Consider the following 17,769-nt stretch of genomic DNA (forward strand, 5'->3'; position numbering starts at 1 on the left):
GATTGTGGTGCACCAACACTTGGACATATGATGGGACTGATTAAGCCCATAGAATTACTAAAGGCCTCCACAACCCCAAGGCTGCTTCTACCTGCAGTTTTAAAGTAAAGCTACTCTTAATTTTCTAGGTTGTTTGACCAGTTGCTAATTGGACCCCCCCCCCTCTTGTAAGTCTGGGTTCCATTTTAAATACACAGCTAACGAGCACGCATGCGCAAAAGGCCCTGGCTTGTTGGAAATGTTTGGGTGTAACACGGTTAACCGTTCAAACAGACATAGCGCTGGCTAAATTCGTTTCATTTTACGGATTTATAACCTACCCGTCTATTCTACCGTCAAACCGTACAGCCATTTAAGGTGGAACAGAAAGTTCCAGCATGAACCTGCTGCTCGACTTAAGGGTGAACACGTGTTTTACGAAGGGAGAGTTACAGGTAAGACTTCATAGCCCAAATTCGGTGTTTTAGGTTTGAAAACCAGATAAAATTACGAGTGCGGACCGAGACGCTGTTCTATCCTGTGACTAATCAACTATTAAGAGCTGTTTAATTTGTAACAGAGTGTTTGTTTTAAATGGTGTGGCTCTCACCGCTGTCCTAGGGCCAGTAAAAATAGCCCAATGGACGTGATAAAAGCTCTTTTTGGACACATTCAGGACAGCATTGAGTTAAAACCAGAACCTTTAAAAATAAGGGAACGATTACGGGATGAGATTCTCACAACGATGAACTTTAATTCCCGCCCTTCAGCGTAAAGAGCCAATCAGCTTGCTGTTAACAGATAAAGTCCCGCCCTCCGGCAACAAGAACCAATCAGATGCTGGTTATGTAAAGCAATGTCTGCACCTACAAGTCATAAGGGACTTTATTTACATATGGGTGTTTTTTACGAACCGTTTGTGCACAACTGGACGTCTTTTTTCACAACGGTTGATCCTCAAATAGATGAACGAGTTCTTTATAAGGAATGTATGCAAACGTTTAGACGTACAGTGTATTATTAGGTGGCCACCAGCTGGGGGCAGCATCTCTCTTTCTCAGTCAAATGGAAAAGAAGCTTTCGAGGATTTTAGGATGTAAACGTAGAGGGGCCACTGTGGGTCGAAATCAAATTACAGTCATGATGTTTGAGAGGATTAGGTTGAAGTAAAAATCTTTTAAAGCTAAACTACGCTTTTTTCTTATCTCTAATTGAGGTCCTGTTAGGATCCATGCTGGAAAATATTGGCTGCTTTAATAGCTCTGGATCATTGTGCTTTAAATTAAATATCTGAATTATTTCTTTGAGCACTTAAATACAATAACCAAAGGTCAGTAATCACAACGGAATATTGACTTTCCAATCCTAAATTCCCTGATTATCTAGCAATCTATACTCAACTGGACCAGTATTGACCTTTACTAATTACACTGTATGACAGAGAGTTTTGGACACCTGCTCATTCAACATACATTCTTCTCAAATAAATGATAGTAATAGGGTGTTTGTTCACTTTCACTGCAGTAACAGTTTTCTGGAAAGGCTTTATACTTGCTGCTGGGACATGCCTGTGAGGATTTAATGTGAGTATTAGTACTGATGCATGATTACAGCAGAGTTGTTAGATAGTTCCACTGCTTAAGGCCCTTGCCAACACGTGTCACTGGGCCTGATGACCTTAAAGAGCAGTGGTCTTTTAGCCCCACCTCCCTTCTCTGCATCACTCCAAGATTCAGGGTTAACTTCTGCCTCTTTTTGCAGTTGTGTAAACGAGGGTAGCATGCTTACAGAGTCTCCCAATGACTGCCAGACAAAAGCAGGTTTTTCATTCCTTCATTTATTATCTGTAAGCGCTTATCCAGTTCAGGGTCGCTGTGGGTCCAGAGCCTACCTGGAATCATTGGGCGCAAGGTGGGAATACACCCTGGAGGGGGCGCCAGTCCTTCACAGGGCAACACACACACACACACACACACACACATTCACTCACACACTCACACCTACAGACACTTTTGAGTCGCCAATCCACCTACCAACGTGTGTTTTTGGACCATGGGAGGAAACTGGAGCACCCGGAGGAAACCCACGCAGACACAGGGAGAACACAAAAGAAGGTTTTATGCTTTTTTATTATTATTATTATTATTTATTTATTTTTTTTTAACCAATCCTCATGGGCCTCATGTTATCACAACACGGGACTTATAACTAACACCACCTAGAGACTTCTTTGTTTAAGACATTTTGAAATTTCACGGACATTGGTCCAGTGTCCCAATTAATTTAATGCTTTACTAAAGAGGTTATAAAAGCTATGTGTGAAGAATTGAATGTTTTCATCTAAAATAGGTGCATATAAAGTAGCCAAATTCACAAATAAGGGGTGTCTACCAAATTTTTAGTTATTAGTGTTTGTACCAATATTAATCAAATATTCTTTTATTATTAATGTTATTTATGGAGTTAGTTCCTGACAAGGTGTATCTGCTTTAGAAACGAATTGTTGGAACAGCTGTCTGTTCCTGGTTAGCTCAGAAATATGATCAAATAAGAGTAAGAGCAAAAGCACACACCTGCACATTTTAATGCCTCAACATGTTTGCTGAATTGAAAATATAGAAAGCAAATTGTGGCTTGTGCAAACGTTATGTGGAGTGACCATGGAGGTGTTCTGGGCACAGAAATCAGACCCACTGTTCCTCAACAGGGGAAAGATATGGAAGAGAGGTGGGTGATAGGATGGTGTGTTTAGTCACAGAACACTGAGAAAGGAGGATTTAAAGGGCATAGAACGTGTATGAATAGTAGTTTCGGTCATGGTCGACTGCTCAGACGTAACTTAGGCTATTATACCAATGCTGTTATGTATCCTTATCTATGGTTTCAACTGTTGGGTTTGATTGAAAACTCTCATTGTGGTTTTATACTGTGTTAAGAATTTATCATCACTGGACCAACAGAAATAGTCCAAAAAAGGCTTGCAAAAATTCTCTCAGTAACAGTGAATGCTTTTAGGAGCACTGCAGGTAATGTCACTGCAACACAGCTCCAGGATTTTAGGGTTGTTTTTTCAGCCTTGTTTGGGTCAATGTCTGTGAGGAGTTTGGTGTGTTCTCCCTGTGTCTCTGTGGGTTTCCTCACATCGATTGGCTGTACAGAAAGTGTCCTTAGCTGGATACGTGTGTTATTCCATGTGATGGACTGGTGTTCTGTCCAGAGTGTGTTCCTGCCAAGGATCCAGTCATTGCAGGTAGGATCTGGATACACTGCATCCTTAACAGGTGAAGCACTATGAGGAAATGAATGACTTGCTATTGTTTTAGAAATGCAATGTTTTAAGAAATAGGTTTCCACATGGTTTAAAAATATATATTTAAAAATAATTTTTAAATGTGCAGAAAAAATGTAGTACAGGACATGAGGACTTTTCTCATTTTGACAAATGACAAGGAGTGATCGCATTTCTGCACACAAATGTGGTTTTTCCTGGAAGACACGATGCAACTTTTGAAAGCATAAAAATTAGTAATGGTGCAAACGCATGGTTAATAATCTTCTCTCTGCTTCTTCCCACATTGTGACGGGCAAGTCACAAAGTTCACCAAAATTGATGCATCCAGCCTTGCTTTGTCATTATGCACAGGACGTCTTATTAATCTGACTCAAAACGATTGTGGGTGTCCCTGCAGGTCAGTGGACATTACTGTCAAATAACAGACATCCATTAATTCACTGTAATGTGACACCCTTGGGGTTTAATTGGAAATTCACAGAAACTGTGACAGTGGCAGTGTGAGAGCATCAGGATGGCTGAGGGTGAAGAGTGGACACCTAATCCAATTGAGTCCAGCCATGACTACATCACTTGGTATGAGGGCCACAGTGAGGGAATGAGGATTGTCTTCAGTTGGACAGATAGTGTATAAGCAACAATATTTTATTCAGGTTACATTTAACATGTAGGACTCGCTTATAATTAGTCAGATAAGCTGCTTTAAGATGCACCCATTGTGGAGACATCCTTTATCTTTGGGATGAGTTGAAATGGCGTGTTATCGATAATCAATCATGTAACATCAGCACCTGACCAAATCCTCACAGGAATGTTTCAAGATCTTGGGTAAAGCCTTTCCATAAAAGTAAACGTTGTTTCTACAGCAAAGAATCAAACAACAACTCAACTATTAATGCTCTTCACTAGGTTTATTTCACTTGCGGAATATATATTTTAATGTATTTTTACAATTTTGCGATGTAATATTGTGATAGATGTTTACATTTTTATTATTTTCTATAAATTAAAATCCAGCCCTGGTTTCATAGCCAAGAAGATCTGGCTTTAATTTTGAACTCCGGATGTAGAGTGCCAGAGTGTCATTTAGTTTTTAAAAGTAATTAAATAAATAAATATACTGTGATTATTGTTATGTACACAGCAGTGTTTGGTTATGTTTGATTGGTTCAGCTCTGATATCATAAGCTAGAAGTTTTAAACCTTTTTAAAGCATTGTTTGTGATAATATAGTTTAGAAAAAGAAATGTAATATTTGATCATAAACACAATATTTCAACCCTGTCGTTCATTTTAAAGAAACACTGGATGATGAACAGATGTCCACAAACACACAGCAATCGTCAGCTGCTTACAGAGCTCTTCAGGAAATAGATCAGGTGTGTTAGAATGTCGTGTGGTAGAAGCTCTGTCACCTAGAACAGGATTAAGTCCCTATTCCAGTCATCGAATAATCTCCTTAAAATAAAAAATAAATAAAAAAAACTCTCAGAAATAGATTGTGAAATTTAATTTTAAAAATCCATTACTTCTTTAAAAAGACTTGTAACTCTATACCTTTATTCAGTACACACGGATCTATAAATATGCGACTTACCGCCTCTATCTCCATTCACCCTCCACTGCACTAAAATAAAAGCCCTGCTAATAAATGAACTGGGGCTCATATGTTTGGTTCTGCAGGTTTTGTGATGTAAGAAACCCTGTCTGTCTGCATTTGCCCATTTGCAGACTGGCTTTAGAAGGCTTCAGTTTCAAAGTGGAAATATTCAGCCTTGGTACTGACTGCTTATGTCACTCATGGTACTTCTTTCAGCGTATAACAGCAGCATACGGACACGGTAACACGGTTCTAAACTTAGTGATTTGTAAATGTAGGTAAATTCTGTTTTGATTGGATGTCTTGTAATGTAGTTAATTCATTAAGAAAACCATATAGGAACACTCCTTACTCCTTACAGGTTTTATGGCGATTAAAATAAAACATTTGTAGCATTGTGCATTGTTTATGGACTGGAAATGAATGGTGCATTTTTTTTAAACATTAACCTTGTTAACATAACACACGTGTGTGTGTGTGTGTATAATGGCCGCTTCCAAAATTTGGTCTCTTCATTTTTTTCTGTAATTAAAAAAGCTATGTAATTTCATGAATTACTGCATGGTAAAGGAAATCTTCTCTGATTGTGGGTGATCTGCCTACAATAGAAAACCTAGTGTTATGTCCTTGTTTCCAATTGACAGAAAAATTGTAGAACAGTTTAAAACAAACACTCATTATAACCCCTTAAGGCACAGTAACAGTGGATGGGAATGGGGATTAACAACCTTTCTAATAACTATAATTTGTATCCAATTTATTTGACAAGAAAACATGACACTGGGGTTGGTTTTCCATAAATGGCTATAAAGAATATCTCCTCCTTGAGGCTGCATGTCCTCCTCAGAGCACCAGAAAAGGTCCTGCTCAAACCCCTCCCCATTTACACTCTTGATTTAACAGGTCAGTGTCTGAAATCTGGAAACTGAAAAGTATAGTCTTTAACCCATTACCACTATTTCCCCCTTAGCCTCAAAAAAAAAACCTAATTTATTTTGATGATAGTGAATGACTGCTTATACATTCTTGTGACCTGATGTTCAGCCTCAGGGTATGATGAGAATTGTTTGATTACGTGGTTTATAAAAACATGTGACACAATGTGTACTAATGTGTACTAAAGTAGGCTTATGTGTAGCTAAAAACCAAACATTATGATCAGTGTATTTCACATCAGCCTTGGATCTAGGGGAAAAAAAACACTCCACAAACACCAAAGTAGTAGATTTAAAAATGAATGGCTGTTGACATTTGCACCTTTTCCATTTTAATTCAGATTTGTATCAGAATCGTGTTGTGCCAAGGTCAGCAGCCGAGGACGAACTTTCCAGAGTGAGTGGATAAAAAGTAATGAATATACTCTATTAGACGGATGTAACTGTACACTTAATCAAAACAGCTTATCCATCTTCTCAGTGTCAGGGTCGTCCAGATGTCGGACTTAATTAGCGGTTAATAATCCGGTCAACGATCTCGCCTACCGTTCCTCAGAGGGTGAAAAAGCAAAGACGTCAATTTTAGAAAAAAGTCTCCCAGTCACACACATTCCCTCAGGCTCAGTGTGAAAACGTGGAAAGGATTTCTCTCTTTCACTAAATTGCTTTGATGCTGTTAGAGGAAGGAGGGGCGGAGGAGAGGAAAAAGAAAAATCTAGACGAACTGTAGGCCATTTTGCTGAGATGAGGTTGGAGGGAGGTTAATGTAGCAGACAAATGGGCCAATAAAAGAGAAAATTGAGATGAATAGCACCCAGTAGAGCGTCAGATAGGGGCCGGTGAAGAGTACAGGACCTGGCACTCGTTTTGACAAAGTCGGCAGCCACAACGCTCCTGTTTGGTTGATGAATATGTTCTAACAGACAGGGGGACAACAACTTGCTATTAACAAAGATAGAGGCCCTTACAGGAGGAGCAGCAGATCCAGGGAGGGTAAAAACATTTTTATGTCAGACAAAAAAAAAGTATGTCATTTGGTGTAAACATTTATTGGTTCTTCAAACTGAAATAAAAATGACTTGCACCAGTAAACATTTAACAGCCTTTCAGAATCCACACATTTTTCTTTGAGAAATAAAAGGAAAAAAATATATATTTATATATATATATATTTATATATAGACTTGTATAAATGTGCAAACTGTTTTTTTCCAGTGACCCAGTAGGCATATTTTCTTTCTTTTTTTATTTTTATATTTTTTAAAAGACTTTGAAAATCAAAAGGTTTGACATGGTTCTCCATGTGTGAGGAGGGACGAGAACTGGAGGAACTGAGGAATGGGGCGTTTTTATGTTTTGGAGATGTCTTAAGTTAAAAATGGTGGGGGGAAAAAAATGGAAAAAAAAAAACACCTTGCTGTTAAATTTGCCTTGTCCCAAATTTCACAGCAGGAAGGGAATTGAATTATTTAGCTACTATGTAAATTATTTACAAAACAAAATGTGGGTCTTCATTTTTTTTTTAATCAGGACATAGTGAGGTGTCTTTCTGTGAAGCCAACCTCTGATCGAAGGCACAACATAAGACCCACTGTGTACCCCATGATTTGACCACACTTGTTGGGGGGGGGGGTGTTGGGGGCAATGCTGCCATGGAGAGGTAAGAGCGCACCATTGGAGGAGCAGCTAATGCTGTGAGGGGAAAGTAAGTTGCTGAGACTTTAGTCAGAAACCAGATTTTACACACAAAATAACAAATTGGAAATCAAAAAAGGAAGAGGGGGAGGGAAGTACAAGCTACCCCCTTTTGATATGTTTCAGTCAGTTATCCAAATCTTGTTTGTGTGTGACACAACACGGGAGGGAGTAAGTCTCTAAGTTTCAAGTCCTTTTCTGTCTGTCTTTCTCCCCCAAGAACGCCAAGAACATGACAAAGATCACGGCAAAGTGTTTCTAACTTGAGTGTGGGGAATTGGAGGTGGGCCATTCGCTCTGTTTTTGGCAGAGCAACTCCGACAGAATCAGAGAGGAGGATAGGACGACAAAGTGGAGAGATGCTGGTGGTGAAGGGGATGCCGTACACTGTCAGAAAAAAAAAAGGTACAGTCTTCAGATGTAGTTATGTACCTTTAAAGGTTACATTGCCTTCCATGTACCATTTAGAAAGGGGTGTTTATTAATTTTAAATATCAAATAATAAATTAAGATGAGGGTGTATGGAGTAATGCAGAAGTACCATCACTAGTGACCAAAGCTTAAATTTGCCAGTAAATACACTGTATAAAAAACCCAGTTAAATTAAATACATGCAGCTCCATGTAAACTAGAGACATGCCCCCTTGCAGCTCTACAAGATAATGTGTATTTTGTTGAAGCCTGATTCTGAGATCTGGAGATGTCCTTGGTCAACACGGTGCTGCTGCTGTTGTGTACTGACGTTCACTGACATGACCAGTAAGTTCAGTAATCCCGCTGCAGTAGCTTACCGCTGGTGTCGAAACCAAGACATTTTTTCCCCTTCACCTACTCTTGTCATAATTTAAACCCAAACTTTGGAAAGCTGAACAGAAACTCTGCCAGTGACATAGGAAGGTATGTCGACGTTAACAGTGTGTGCGGGGGTTCTTTTTCTGACAGTGTAGGGTGATGTGAGATTATTTCTTTATTTTTATTTTTTTTTTTTTAACTGGGGCAGTTGAGAGTGAGGGGTTTCATTGGGAGCTTGCCCTCTCCAGTGTGGGCAGCTCGCATCGTCTCTTGCTGGGGGCCAGTCTAAAGGGTGCAGGGCCGAGGGCGAAGCTGTAGCTGAGCAGTGCCCCCTGGGCTGCTTGTCTGGAGGGGAAGGTGGCCAGGACGGTGTATGCGGAGGCAGGATCAGAGGTCAGTGGCCTGGAACGGTCACCATCTGTCCGGCGCTCTGAGAGCCATGTAACCACGCCACCCACGCGACCCAGATCCCTCAGCAGCAGATCGGCCTCCAGTTGACTGATACCCACAGGCAGGTCCGTAACTTCCAGAACATGTCCACTCACTACAGGATAGAGAACGGGGGTTAATTCACCACATCGCATTATGTAACATGACATTAATATGTCCCTGATCTAGGGATGCAGCAAACAAATGACATCACCATCAAATGTAAACCTATTGGCTGCACCACGTAATGACAATCACTGACAGATGCTTTAAACAATGTATAAATACTTAATATAACGTCCAGCCGTACCCTAATCATATCACATGTAGATATTAGATTACTACAACTACACTTTTGTCTCTTTTCCCCCAGTCACTGTTAAATCTCTGGAAGGTAAAACAGACTCGTCACACAGAGAATCATCTTCAGTCCTGTGTCTCTGCTCTCAGGTCCTTTCTGGACACTGTCTCACCGAGGAGCATCATGCCCCCCGCTACCATTACCTGCTTCACCTACACTGAGATCTGTAGACAATGCTTTCCTTGGCGGCTTCCTGCCTCGACCTCCATGCCGTATCCCCACTGGACCCTGAGCCATAGAAGAGAAAAAAAAAGGAAAAATAAAGACATATTCTCAGCCTCTCTCCATATGTCCTTGGTGCTCTGTGACACAACGCTGGCTGTGATGATTTATAGCTGTTAGAGGAGCAAGCAAGGACACAGAAGTAGGGCAGCGTGATGACTGGTTCACTGTTATTGAGGTTTTTTTAAGTAACATCAGTGTTTGATGGGATTTTGATATACACTGTTGCCGAATATTTGTACACACCCAGTCATCCATCTTTGTTCTGAAGGATATTAATTAGTAGTTTGGTTCCCTTTTGACATAACAGCTTCTAATCTTCTAGGAAAGCTTTACAGTGCTGAGCGTGCTTTAAATCCATCTAGTTCACACTTGGCATTGAGCATGAGGATGTTATGCTCAGGTGTAACCGCTCTACAGAATCCCAGTCTTTAGTCAGAGCTTTTCTTTGGAGATTATACATCAGTGTGTGCACAGTGGATAAAACCTAGAAGCAGCTGAGCTCACTAATTATTCAAATAATGTTTGGTGGTGAATAAATATGGCTGTTCAGTGAGACTCACCTGATGAGTGGAGACCATAGGGGGTGCGTGAAGCAATGGAGGACGGACCTGGGGGCTGTACTGGAGAGGCTGACCAATGAGGGGGTACCTTGCATCACCTTTTAAGACGGAAAAAAAAGTGAATGAACTATAAGAATGTGATTCTGACTTTATTTTCAACAAGCCACACGTCATGGAGAAATCCTACTTACAATTGCATTTTGAATTTATTTGTTTTGGTCGAACAGATTTAAAATAGTGTATAACACAACAGAAAAACAGTTTGTTTTTTTGCTCTCGTTGTCAGGAGTGCATCACCGAGCTGAACATAAATGCACTTCATGTGTCAATGAACTGTAATAATTAACAAAAAAATTATATTTAAGCTTTTAAACAGGACTGACCTTGCCCTGGGACAAAGGATCTGGAGAACTGAGGCATGATGGGAACAGACGTGAGGCCAGGACGGACGTTCTTCACGTTGGTCAGGTGGGAGGGTGTGGGTGATTGTGCAGGGGAGGGGGAGGGACTGCCCAGTTGGGGGCTGCTCTGTGAGGACAGAGGAGAAAGTGTTTTCAGCAAAACATTGTAATAAATACGTGCAGGTTTAAAAATAAAATAATGAAAATTCTCTGGTAATCTGTGTATAATATGCCATTCTTTCAGGCTCACGTTTGTAAACCCAGTGGATTGTCATGGTGTATGTATCTTACAAGCATAAAAACATTGTATAAGCTCTTATTATTCTGGCTTTGGAAAGCTGCTTTGCTGCTGCTATAACAGCTTGTTAGGAGGACACACTCTGGATCTGCCCATTTTATTATTTTTATTTTGTCCAATCTGGCAGTTCTGTTTTACCTGTACCAAAGTGTGCGCAGCATAATAGCAAAATACCCAACTAATTTTGGTTTAGAGTATGCTTGATTTTTGTTAAAACTACTTTCAATGGCAGTTTCACTGATTAAAGCCTGAACATTTTCATGTTTAGAAAACGCAAGCAACAGCCTGTGGGTATAAGCCTATTTTTAAAAATGGCTGCTAAAAATCAATCCAAAACTTTGGCTGTAAAGAAATCAGCTTTAAAATGACCAGTGCCTCCCAATATATTTTCTATGCCTTTCTAAGGAAGCTTTTACCTGTGAGGTGTCGAGGCTGCAGAGATCTGTGGACTTCTGGCTGCGTTGATGGTCCAGACTGTGGTATTTATTGTGTTTCCAATGTGGAGGCGAGTGTGGCCGTGGCTGTTGGGTTGGAGGTAATGTGAGCTGCATCATCACCATGCCACCACCAGGGGGTGGAGGGGGCACGCCTGCACACACAAATATACACCTCAGCTCTTCTCAAATTACTGAATTTAGCTCCCGTTATAACCAAAACACGTCTACGTTGCCTGTGAGCAGCTCAGACTGTATTCTGATTGGTCAGTGGTTTATACACGTCCTGACGACACACAGGTTTAACGCCAGTGAAGCAGTTTTAGTGAAGGCTTTGTGACACACTGCTACATTTAAATGCTTGCTTGCAGGCTCATGTGCAGCTGCTCAAGAACATCCCGTTTCATTCTGTGCACAAGCAGTGTGGGCAGAACTGTACAAAATGGCTGACTCAAGCAAAGGATTTTGTCTACAATCTTCACCCAGATATATATTCACTTGTTTTTGCGATGTTTCAGTCATTAGCCTGAATTCAGTGCCACAGCTTGAGAAAGCAGTTAATGACGTTAGCAGGCAATATACAAGACTAACGGCTATTACGAGAGCACATGTTGGATCTATTCTGTCTGTAAACCTTATTGTGATACACAGCAGCCAGTCCTCTGTTCCCTTACAAGAATCAGAAAATGGAACCACAATATTAGTCCATCATGGGGAATTAGGAGCATGTAATGAGGACAAGCGAGTGCAAATCTATGGACTTATTTCCTTTAACAAGGAATTACCATCCACACTGATGGGATGGAATTAAATTCCGAAATTGAATTATTCATCCCCTGCAACTTTTGCCTGTGTTGCTTAATTTATTAGTGCCTGGAATTTAAAGTGCTGTAGCTTATTTGCCAGAGCACATGTCCCTCTCTCCAAGCTTGGACACATATGGCACTGCAGTAAAGAGATGGGCTTGAATTCTATCTAACAACTTCACACAAGGCTACTTACAAGGTTGGAGACTTTTCAGAGCCGAGACTTGACCTCATTTAAGAGAAGCTCTGGAGACACTTTTCTCTGGGTAATTACTCTTTTTTTGCAAGTAACCTATTTAATATCCTCCTCAGGTTGAGATCAAAATAAGGTTAAGTCCCACTAATCCACGCTTGCTCTGAATGATTTCATTAACGTCTGTATTAATTTCAGATGAAACTGGCTTCCTTGCGCTTTTCTTGCTGGCTGAAATGCTTAACTGCCAAATAAATTACGATTCCAATGTTAGTGGTGTTCGACTTATTCTCAGAGAGGATGGAGAGTCAGAAACCTCAGATAAGGAACTCCTTAAGCTACATAATCTAAATTGAACTCTTATTACGTGAAGAATACCTTTGTAGGGATAAACTGGTGGGGGGGAAAGAGTAAATAAAGCAGACGATGACCAGACAAGCTTCATTATGATCTGCTTGTTCTACACTCTAAAAGGCTAAGGCTGGCAGCTATAGACCGAGAAACGATGGAGGAATATTCAGGATTTGCCACAACAGGGGTTTAAAAGGCCATGTTCTTTCCACTTGGTAATCCCCCCATGAAATTAAAACCATTGCGGCCACCGACTACTAAAACAGACGGCGGGAATCTAATTCCGGTGGTTGAAAGGCAGGGCTTTTTTGGTACCCGTCTCTCCTTTTAATTAGTTATTAAGGGCAGGAGAGTAAGAGTGTGATGGAGAGAACAATCGGGAAGAAAGCAATTCACGTTAATGATGGCACATAAAGCGGCACGCCAAATTAGAATTAGAGGCCCTTTTAAATTTATTTATTTATTAAATTTTTTTAAAGACGGCCTTAACTTGGAACAAAGCGGCAAAGGAATTACTTTTTAATTACCACCCCATATCTGTTCGATAATTGGATCGTTAGGGCTGGAGAATGTAATTTCAATTAGCACCTTTAAGTCTGATGCGAAATTGAAAGAGGGGAGGGGAAGGGTGGGATTTTTTTTTTTTATATAAATCTAAATATGGGTGCTGCCCGACTACCTTTCTTTTGTGGTGGCTAAATTATATGGTGATGGCCTGGCTTTGAGTGGGATCCCCACTGAATCCACCAGCTGGCGAGGTGAGCCAAGTGGGGAATCATTTCTCAAGGTGCCACCTTCCTTGTGTGGAGGCCCACCATCTAATTTGGGAGGTTTCGGAGCGAGGTGCACTTGAGTTGAGTGAAGCAGGTTGGAGTTGCTTTGTGTGAGGCAAGGCAAGGATTACGAAGAAAAGGGGGGAGAGGAATGAAACGGGGTGGAAGAATAAAGAGGATATTGATTTAAAAACTAACCTGTGGAGTAGACGGTGGATTTTTTTCCCCCCTTGTCCCTTACACACAAGTCTTTTGCTACTGTAGATTATGTTGTAGAATTTGGAATGAAAGTGTAATAAAATGTGGCTGCTGCCAGGGTCAGGAGATCTCATGTAGCAGCAGATAACTTTACTGCATTCAGGATACAGACTGTGGTCTTTTGGGATTTGTACTATTTCAGCAGTGAAAGTAATGGAAGCAAATGATAAACACAGACCCTATGGAATGTATTCATTAAGTGGCTCAGGAAAATAATGAGCAAAAAGCAAATACACCCTTAAGACTCAAGTAAATTCAGACACAGGCTTAATGGTGTACTTTCCTCAATATTAATTAAAAAGAAGGCACTGCATCGTCAGTTGTAGATGCCCCTTTAACATTCCCCTCATGCTCTTAAACCCCACCTTTCCCAATGTTTGTCTTTGCTGGTGAATGAGACTAAATGTTCAAATCAGTGTCTGAGCATCAGGTGTGTCAACAAGCTCTAGTGTTTACAGGGGCTATGCTTTGAGTTTTACCTAATCTCCTTTGTTGCTCAGTACATGCATGTTTGATTAAAATTATTAAATGGTAATCATTTTAAAAGTGAAGACATATTTGGAGACTAAATAAAAGCATGAAATGTGACCAGTTCAAATGCTTTTGCAAATGTTATTTACAGTGTTAAATTCTTGTGCACTAATTAAAAAAAAAATAAGAAAATGCTATACATACATTAAACCTACTTGTCTTTTACAGGGAATAAATTTAACCACTGATGTCCAAACTCCTGAACATTGCACGTATGGGCACCAAGTGGCGATAGCCCTTACAGATGGTGCCCTGTTAAACTTTAATTTAAAATGTAGATTTTGAGGCATCAAATATTCATTAGTTACAGTTACTATGAATGCTGCTTCAACCGAATGTGAATAAAATGCATACAGAGTGGAAGGAGGCTGTTGACCGAGTGAGCTGTAGGTCATTCTGGGCTTAAGTACCTGAGCACTGCTGGGCAGGAATCTGTTGGGAGTTGCAGGGGGAGGAGGTGCGAGGGAACGGCATCTGCTCTGTGCCTGGAGGGGGGAGAAATCCCACCGAGGAGCTGTGGATATACACACACACACACATTTGCACACGGTCTTGCCCACCACAGCAGAAAAAAACCCCAGAAAATTGTGCCTACAGTTGACTTAATACAGCACAAATTCAGCTGATTGCCTGAAAATTGGAAGGAAATTACTAATATAGGGCACTAAGTACACATGGGATTGACGCAGCGCAGCGCTCTGGAGCTAGTTTAAATATACCCGCTGCAAACCTGTGGGGATATGCCTCCCTACAAATAAAAGGGGGGGAAAAATCACTGCCAATGTAATTTTCACAACGGCAGAATAAGATGCGGCACCGTAGGCATTCATCATCTGTCTCTGTGACCAATTTTCCAAGGCGCTGTTCCTGTCCCACCCCTACACCCCCTTCTCCTTCATAGCTCCAGTGTACTGGACTAATAAGGATGTAAGCAGCGAGGAGACTGATGCGGCAGCCAAAGCGCAGAGGCAGCTGCTAGAGACAGTTCGCACCCTGAGGAATAAGCCCCGTCCACAGGCCGCTTTTATGAAGGATGGTGGCGGACTTGTGGAGAGAAGAGCAGGCGAGAGCAATAGGGAACGAAAGAGCGAGCGAGTGTGTTCTCCTTGCGGGACCAGTTGTGTTATATTAAGACTGGCTGGGTATCTGGCTGTATAAATCACTGCCAACCCGGCCTACTAAAGTCAAGGCCCCAAGAGAGCGCAGAGGAACGAGGAAAAAGTGACCTCTTCCATCTACTGTGGTGCAGCTCAATCCTATACAGCCCTGGCTTGACCTCTTTAACTAAAAACTTCAAGCTTAGCTACGCATTTATATATACACACTGCACTGTATCTAACCCAGACCCCAAATCCACAGTAGGCGACATTCTATGACTTTGAGAACACTGTCAATCTGAAGGATATGAGAATCTTAGGATACTCAAATGCTAAGCGTCTGTTTTCACCTCAGCTAACCTTATAAAACTGGATCACGTCATGTTTCACCTTGTACTTTTAACTGTAATTTAAGAAAAATTGGGACAGAGGCATTGTTACCACTGCTCAAAAATTCATGGTCAGATTTGTCTGCTTCTTCTGTTCATGATGTGCCTTTTTCAATTAAAGAAATTCCTGACTTCAGGCAAAACAGTCAAGCACATGCAGAATGAGACCTGGCATCATCTTGCTGAAATAACCACGAAATTTACTGGGAAACTATGTTGCTTTAACAGCAGTATATCAGGAAGCCTTTCTTGGTGCAGCGGAGGATAACAGTGGCTTTTTGAAGTATTCCTTAGCCCATGAAGCTACGTTTAAACACAGCAACGGTTTCTCACAGTACCATCTGAGGACTTGAAAGTCACGAATATTCAATCACAGACCGAGATTTACCAGGATTTCCTGAATCTTATTATATCATGCAGAGTAGATAGTGGACGACCTAAATTCTTTGAGAGTTTCTTTTACTTTTAATCCAAAAGAACTAATAAATAAATAAATATATATAATATATATATATATGTATATAATACACACACACACACACACACACGATAATGTAAGCTCATACCTTATGGTGTTCTGCTGACTGGGTGGTATAACACTGTAGTAGACCTGAATGCTGGACGCAGGCATGGGCCCATGGCTGGACTGGTTGGGGATGATGATTGGCTGCTGATATGTCTGCTGGGGCACGCCCTGGGATCCTTGAGGCATGGATACCTGGCAAAAAAGGATACCAGAAACTCATTCATTCATAATCTATAACCACTTCATCCAGTTCAGGGTCGCAGTGGGTCCGGAGCCAACACACAATCATTGTGTGCATGGCATTAACAGACCCTGGACAGGGCAAGATATGAGAAATGTACAGCGATACGATTCTTGACCATATCTCTCTGCCCTATTTAAAACAGTGGTCAAGTTTAAAAAAAAAAAAAAAAAGATTTTAAAAATGTATTTAAGGAGCACCCTGATTCAGGCATATACATCATAAAGACTCTGAGCATTCACCTGATAGGATGGCATTGAAGGATACTGGACCATCATGCCTTGCATTTGAGTTCCCATATTGCTATGTTGGCCGCTGACCAGGGTTTGACTCTGCGGCTGCTGGACCATGCTCTGGTAGCTCGGCTGTTGATTTGGCATCACAGTTTGGTAACCTACAGAAACACACAGGCGCACAAACGTTAAAACTGAGAGAGCTTTATCTTCTTGGCTGGTAGCTAATGCAACTGAATCAGTTTTAAATAAACCACACGCATCCCCTTCTTGCCTTCTTATGAATTCAAGCCCCTCCACAGCTTTTCATCCTTGCATAAGTTGCGTTTCGATATCACGGCTACAATTTCCTGTCTCGCATTTACATAATTCTTACAAAATATGGCCGTTCACAGACAAAGGACTGGCAAAATAATCAAACCTCGGATGGGACACATTCAGAAGGTAATTGGGATCCTTACCTGTGGCAGACTGCTGAGAAACAAAACCAATAAATGTGGTAATATTACAGACAGGCAGCATAACACGATAAAAGTGAAATAACAAATGTTTCAATTGTAGGCAAAGTCACAAAATGTGGCGGTGAGACATTAAAAGAACCTAAAGGACCAATTGAGCGCAAAGTGGAGGAGACTGCAATTATGCAAAAATAATGAGTCTTAGGTAGCATGAAATGATCAGTGTTTAAATTACAGTAGAACACTCAGAGGCAAAAAAGCAAGGACTGTCTGCTTAATACTGCATGGCCTTTTCTTTTTAACCACCACAAGTTCACTGCAATATTGCATGAATGAAAGATTTATTCCTGGATAATGTCAATTATACCAAAACCATCTAATTACACCCTTGTTAGCTAAAATTCTTCACCATCACCTGGCAGAGACACCTGTGAGTGAGTTTTTTTTTTCCCTCTACTGAATTGCTTTTCATTACTTATGAATAGAAGCACAGCCTCCTTGTATTAAAACAGCTTTCATTATGGTTGCCTTCTTCAAACGTTACATCTTTTATGGCTTATAGATGATGACAGGGAAAAAGGAATAAAGGGAGGGAAGACAATCAGCCCCGCCGAGGTGCTGCTGGCTAATAGAGAAGGTAGAATACATAATAAAAGCAGGTAATGCGGTTTTGTTCCAACACCCATTATAGGGTGGGATAATTTCCATCCGTGTCAAGGTTATCTGGGGGGGAAGCTTATAACATGGCAATGCTATTGAAAAACTCTCACCAGAGGAGGTACCCAGCGGGGAGACTCTGTGGGAAGCCTATGTGGAAGGAGCAGAGAGTGGGGGTGGTGGTGGAGGGTGGGCAATTTTCAATTTCTCCTGGCTTTTGGCCAAAGAGACAGCAATCAATTTAGCCCAGATGAG

General features: G+C 41.0%; 1 protein-coding gene and 1 long non-coding RNA gene across 9 annotated transcripts in view; one reads left to right on the forward strand and one right to left on the reverse strand.

The window, feature by feature from the left end:
• Positions 1–241: 241 nt before the first annotated feature.
• On the forward strand, positions 242–8,726 carry LOC136710977 (uncharacterized). Its single transcript, XR_010804691.1, has 3 exons — positions 242–434; positions 7,722–7,906; positions 8,502–8,726. It is a non-coding gene; the product is annotated as an uncharacterized lncRNA (long non-coding RNA).
• The window catches only part of LOC136710975 (R3H domain-containing protein 1-like), a 35,372-nt gene continuing 25,502 nt past the window's right edge, over positions 7,900–17,769 (reverse strand). For 7 of the 8 annotated variants that reach the window (XM_066686906.1, XM_066686907.1, XM_066686902.1 and 4 more), the window contains 8 exons: positions 16,409–16,560; positions 15,966–16,117; positions 14,324–14,427; positions 10,984–11,156; positions 10,252–10,396; positions 9,869–9,966; positions 9,227–9,311; positions 7,900–8,837 (listed from right to left, as the gene is read on the reverse strand). In XM_066686906.1, coding sequence (XP_066543003.1) covers positions 8,518–8,837; positions 9,227–9,311; positions 9,869–9,966; positions 10,252–10,396; positions 10,984–11,156; positions 14,324–14,427; positions 15,966–16,117; positions 16,409–16,560 — 1,229 coding nt within the window. In that variant the 3' untranslated portion in view covers positions 7,900–8,517. The remainder of the gene's footprint in view (positions 8,838–9,226; positions 9,312–9,868; positions 9,967–10,251; positions 10,397–10,983; positions 11,157–14,323; positions 14,428–15,965; positions 16,118–16,408; positions 16,561–17,769) is intronic. The other variant, XM_066686904.1, reaches the window with a different exon arrangement.

This window comes from Hoplias malabaricus, chromosome 12 (genome assembly GCF_029633855.1).
Source record: "Hoplias malabaricus isolate fHopMal1 chromosome 12, fHopMal1.hap1, whole genome shotgun sequence".
NCBI lineage: Eukaryota > Metazoa > Chordata > Actinopteri > Characiformes > Erythrinidae > Hoplias > Hoplias malabaricus.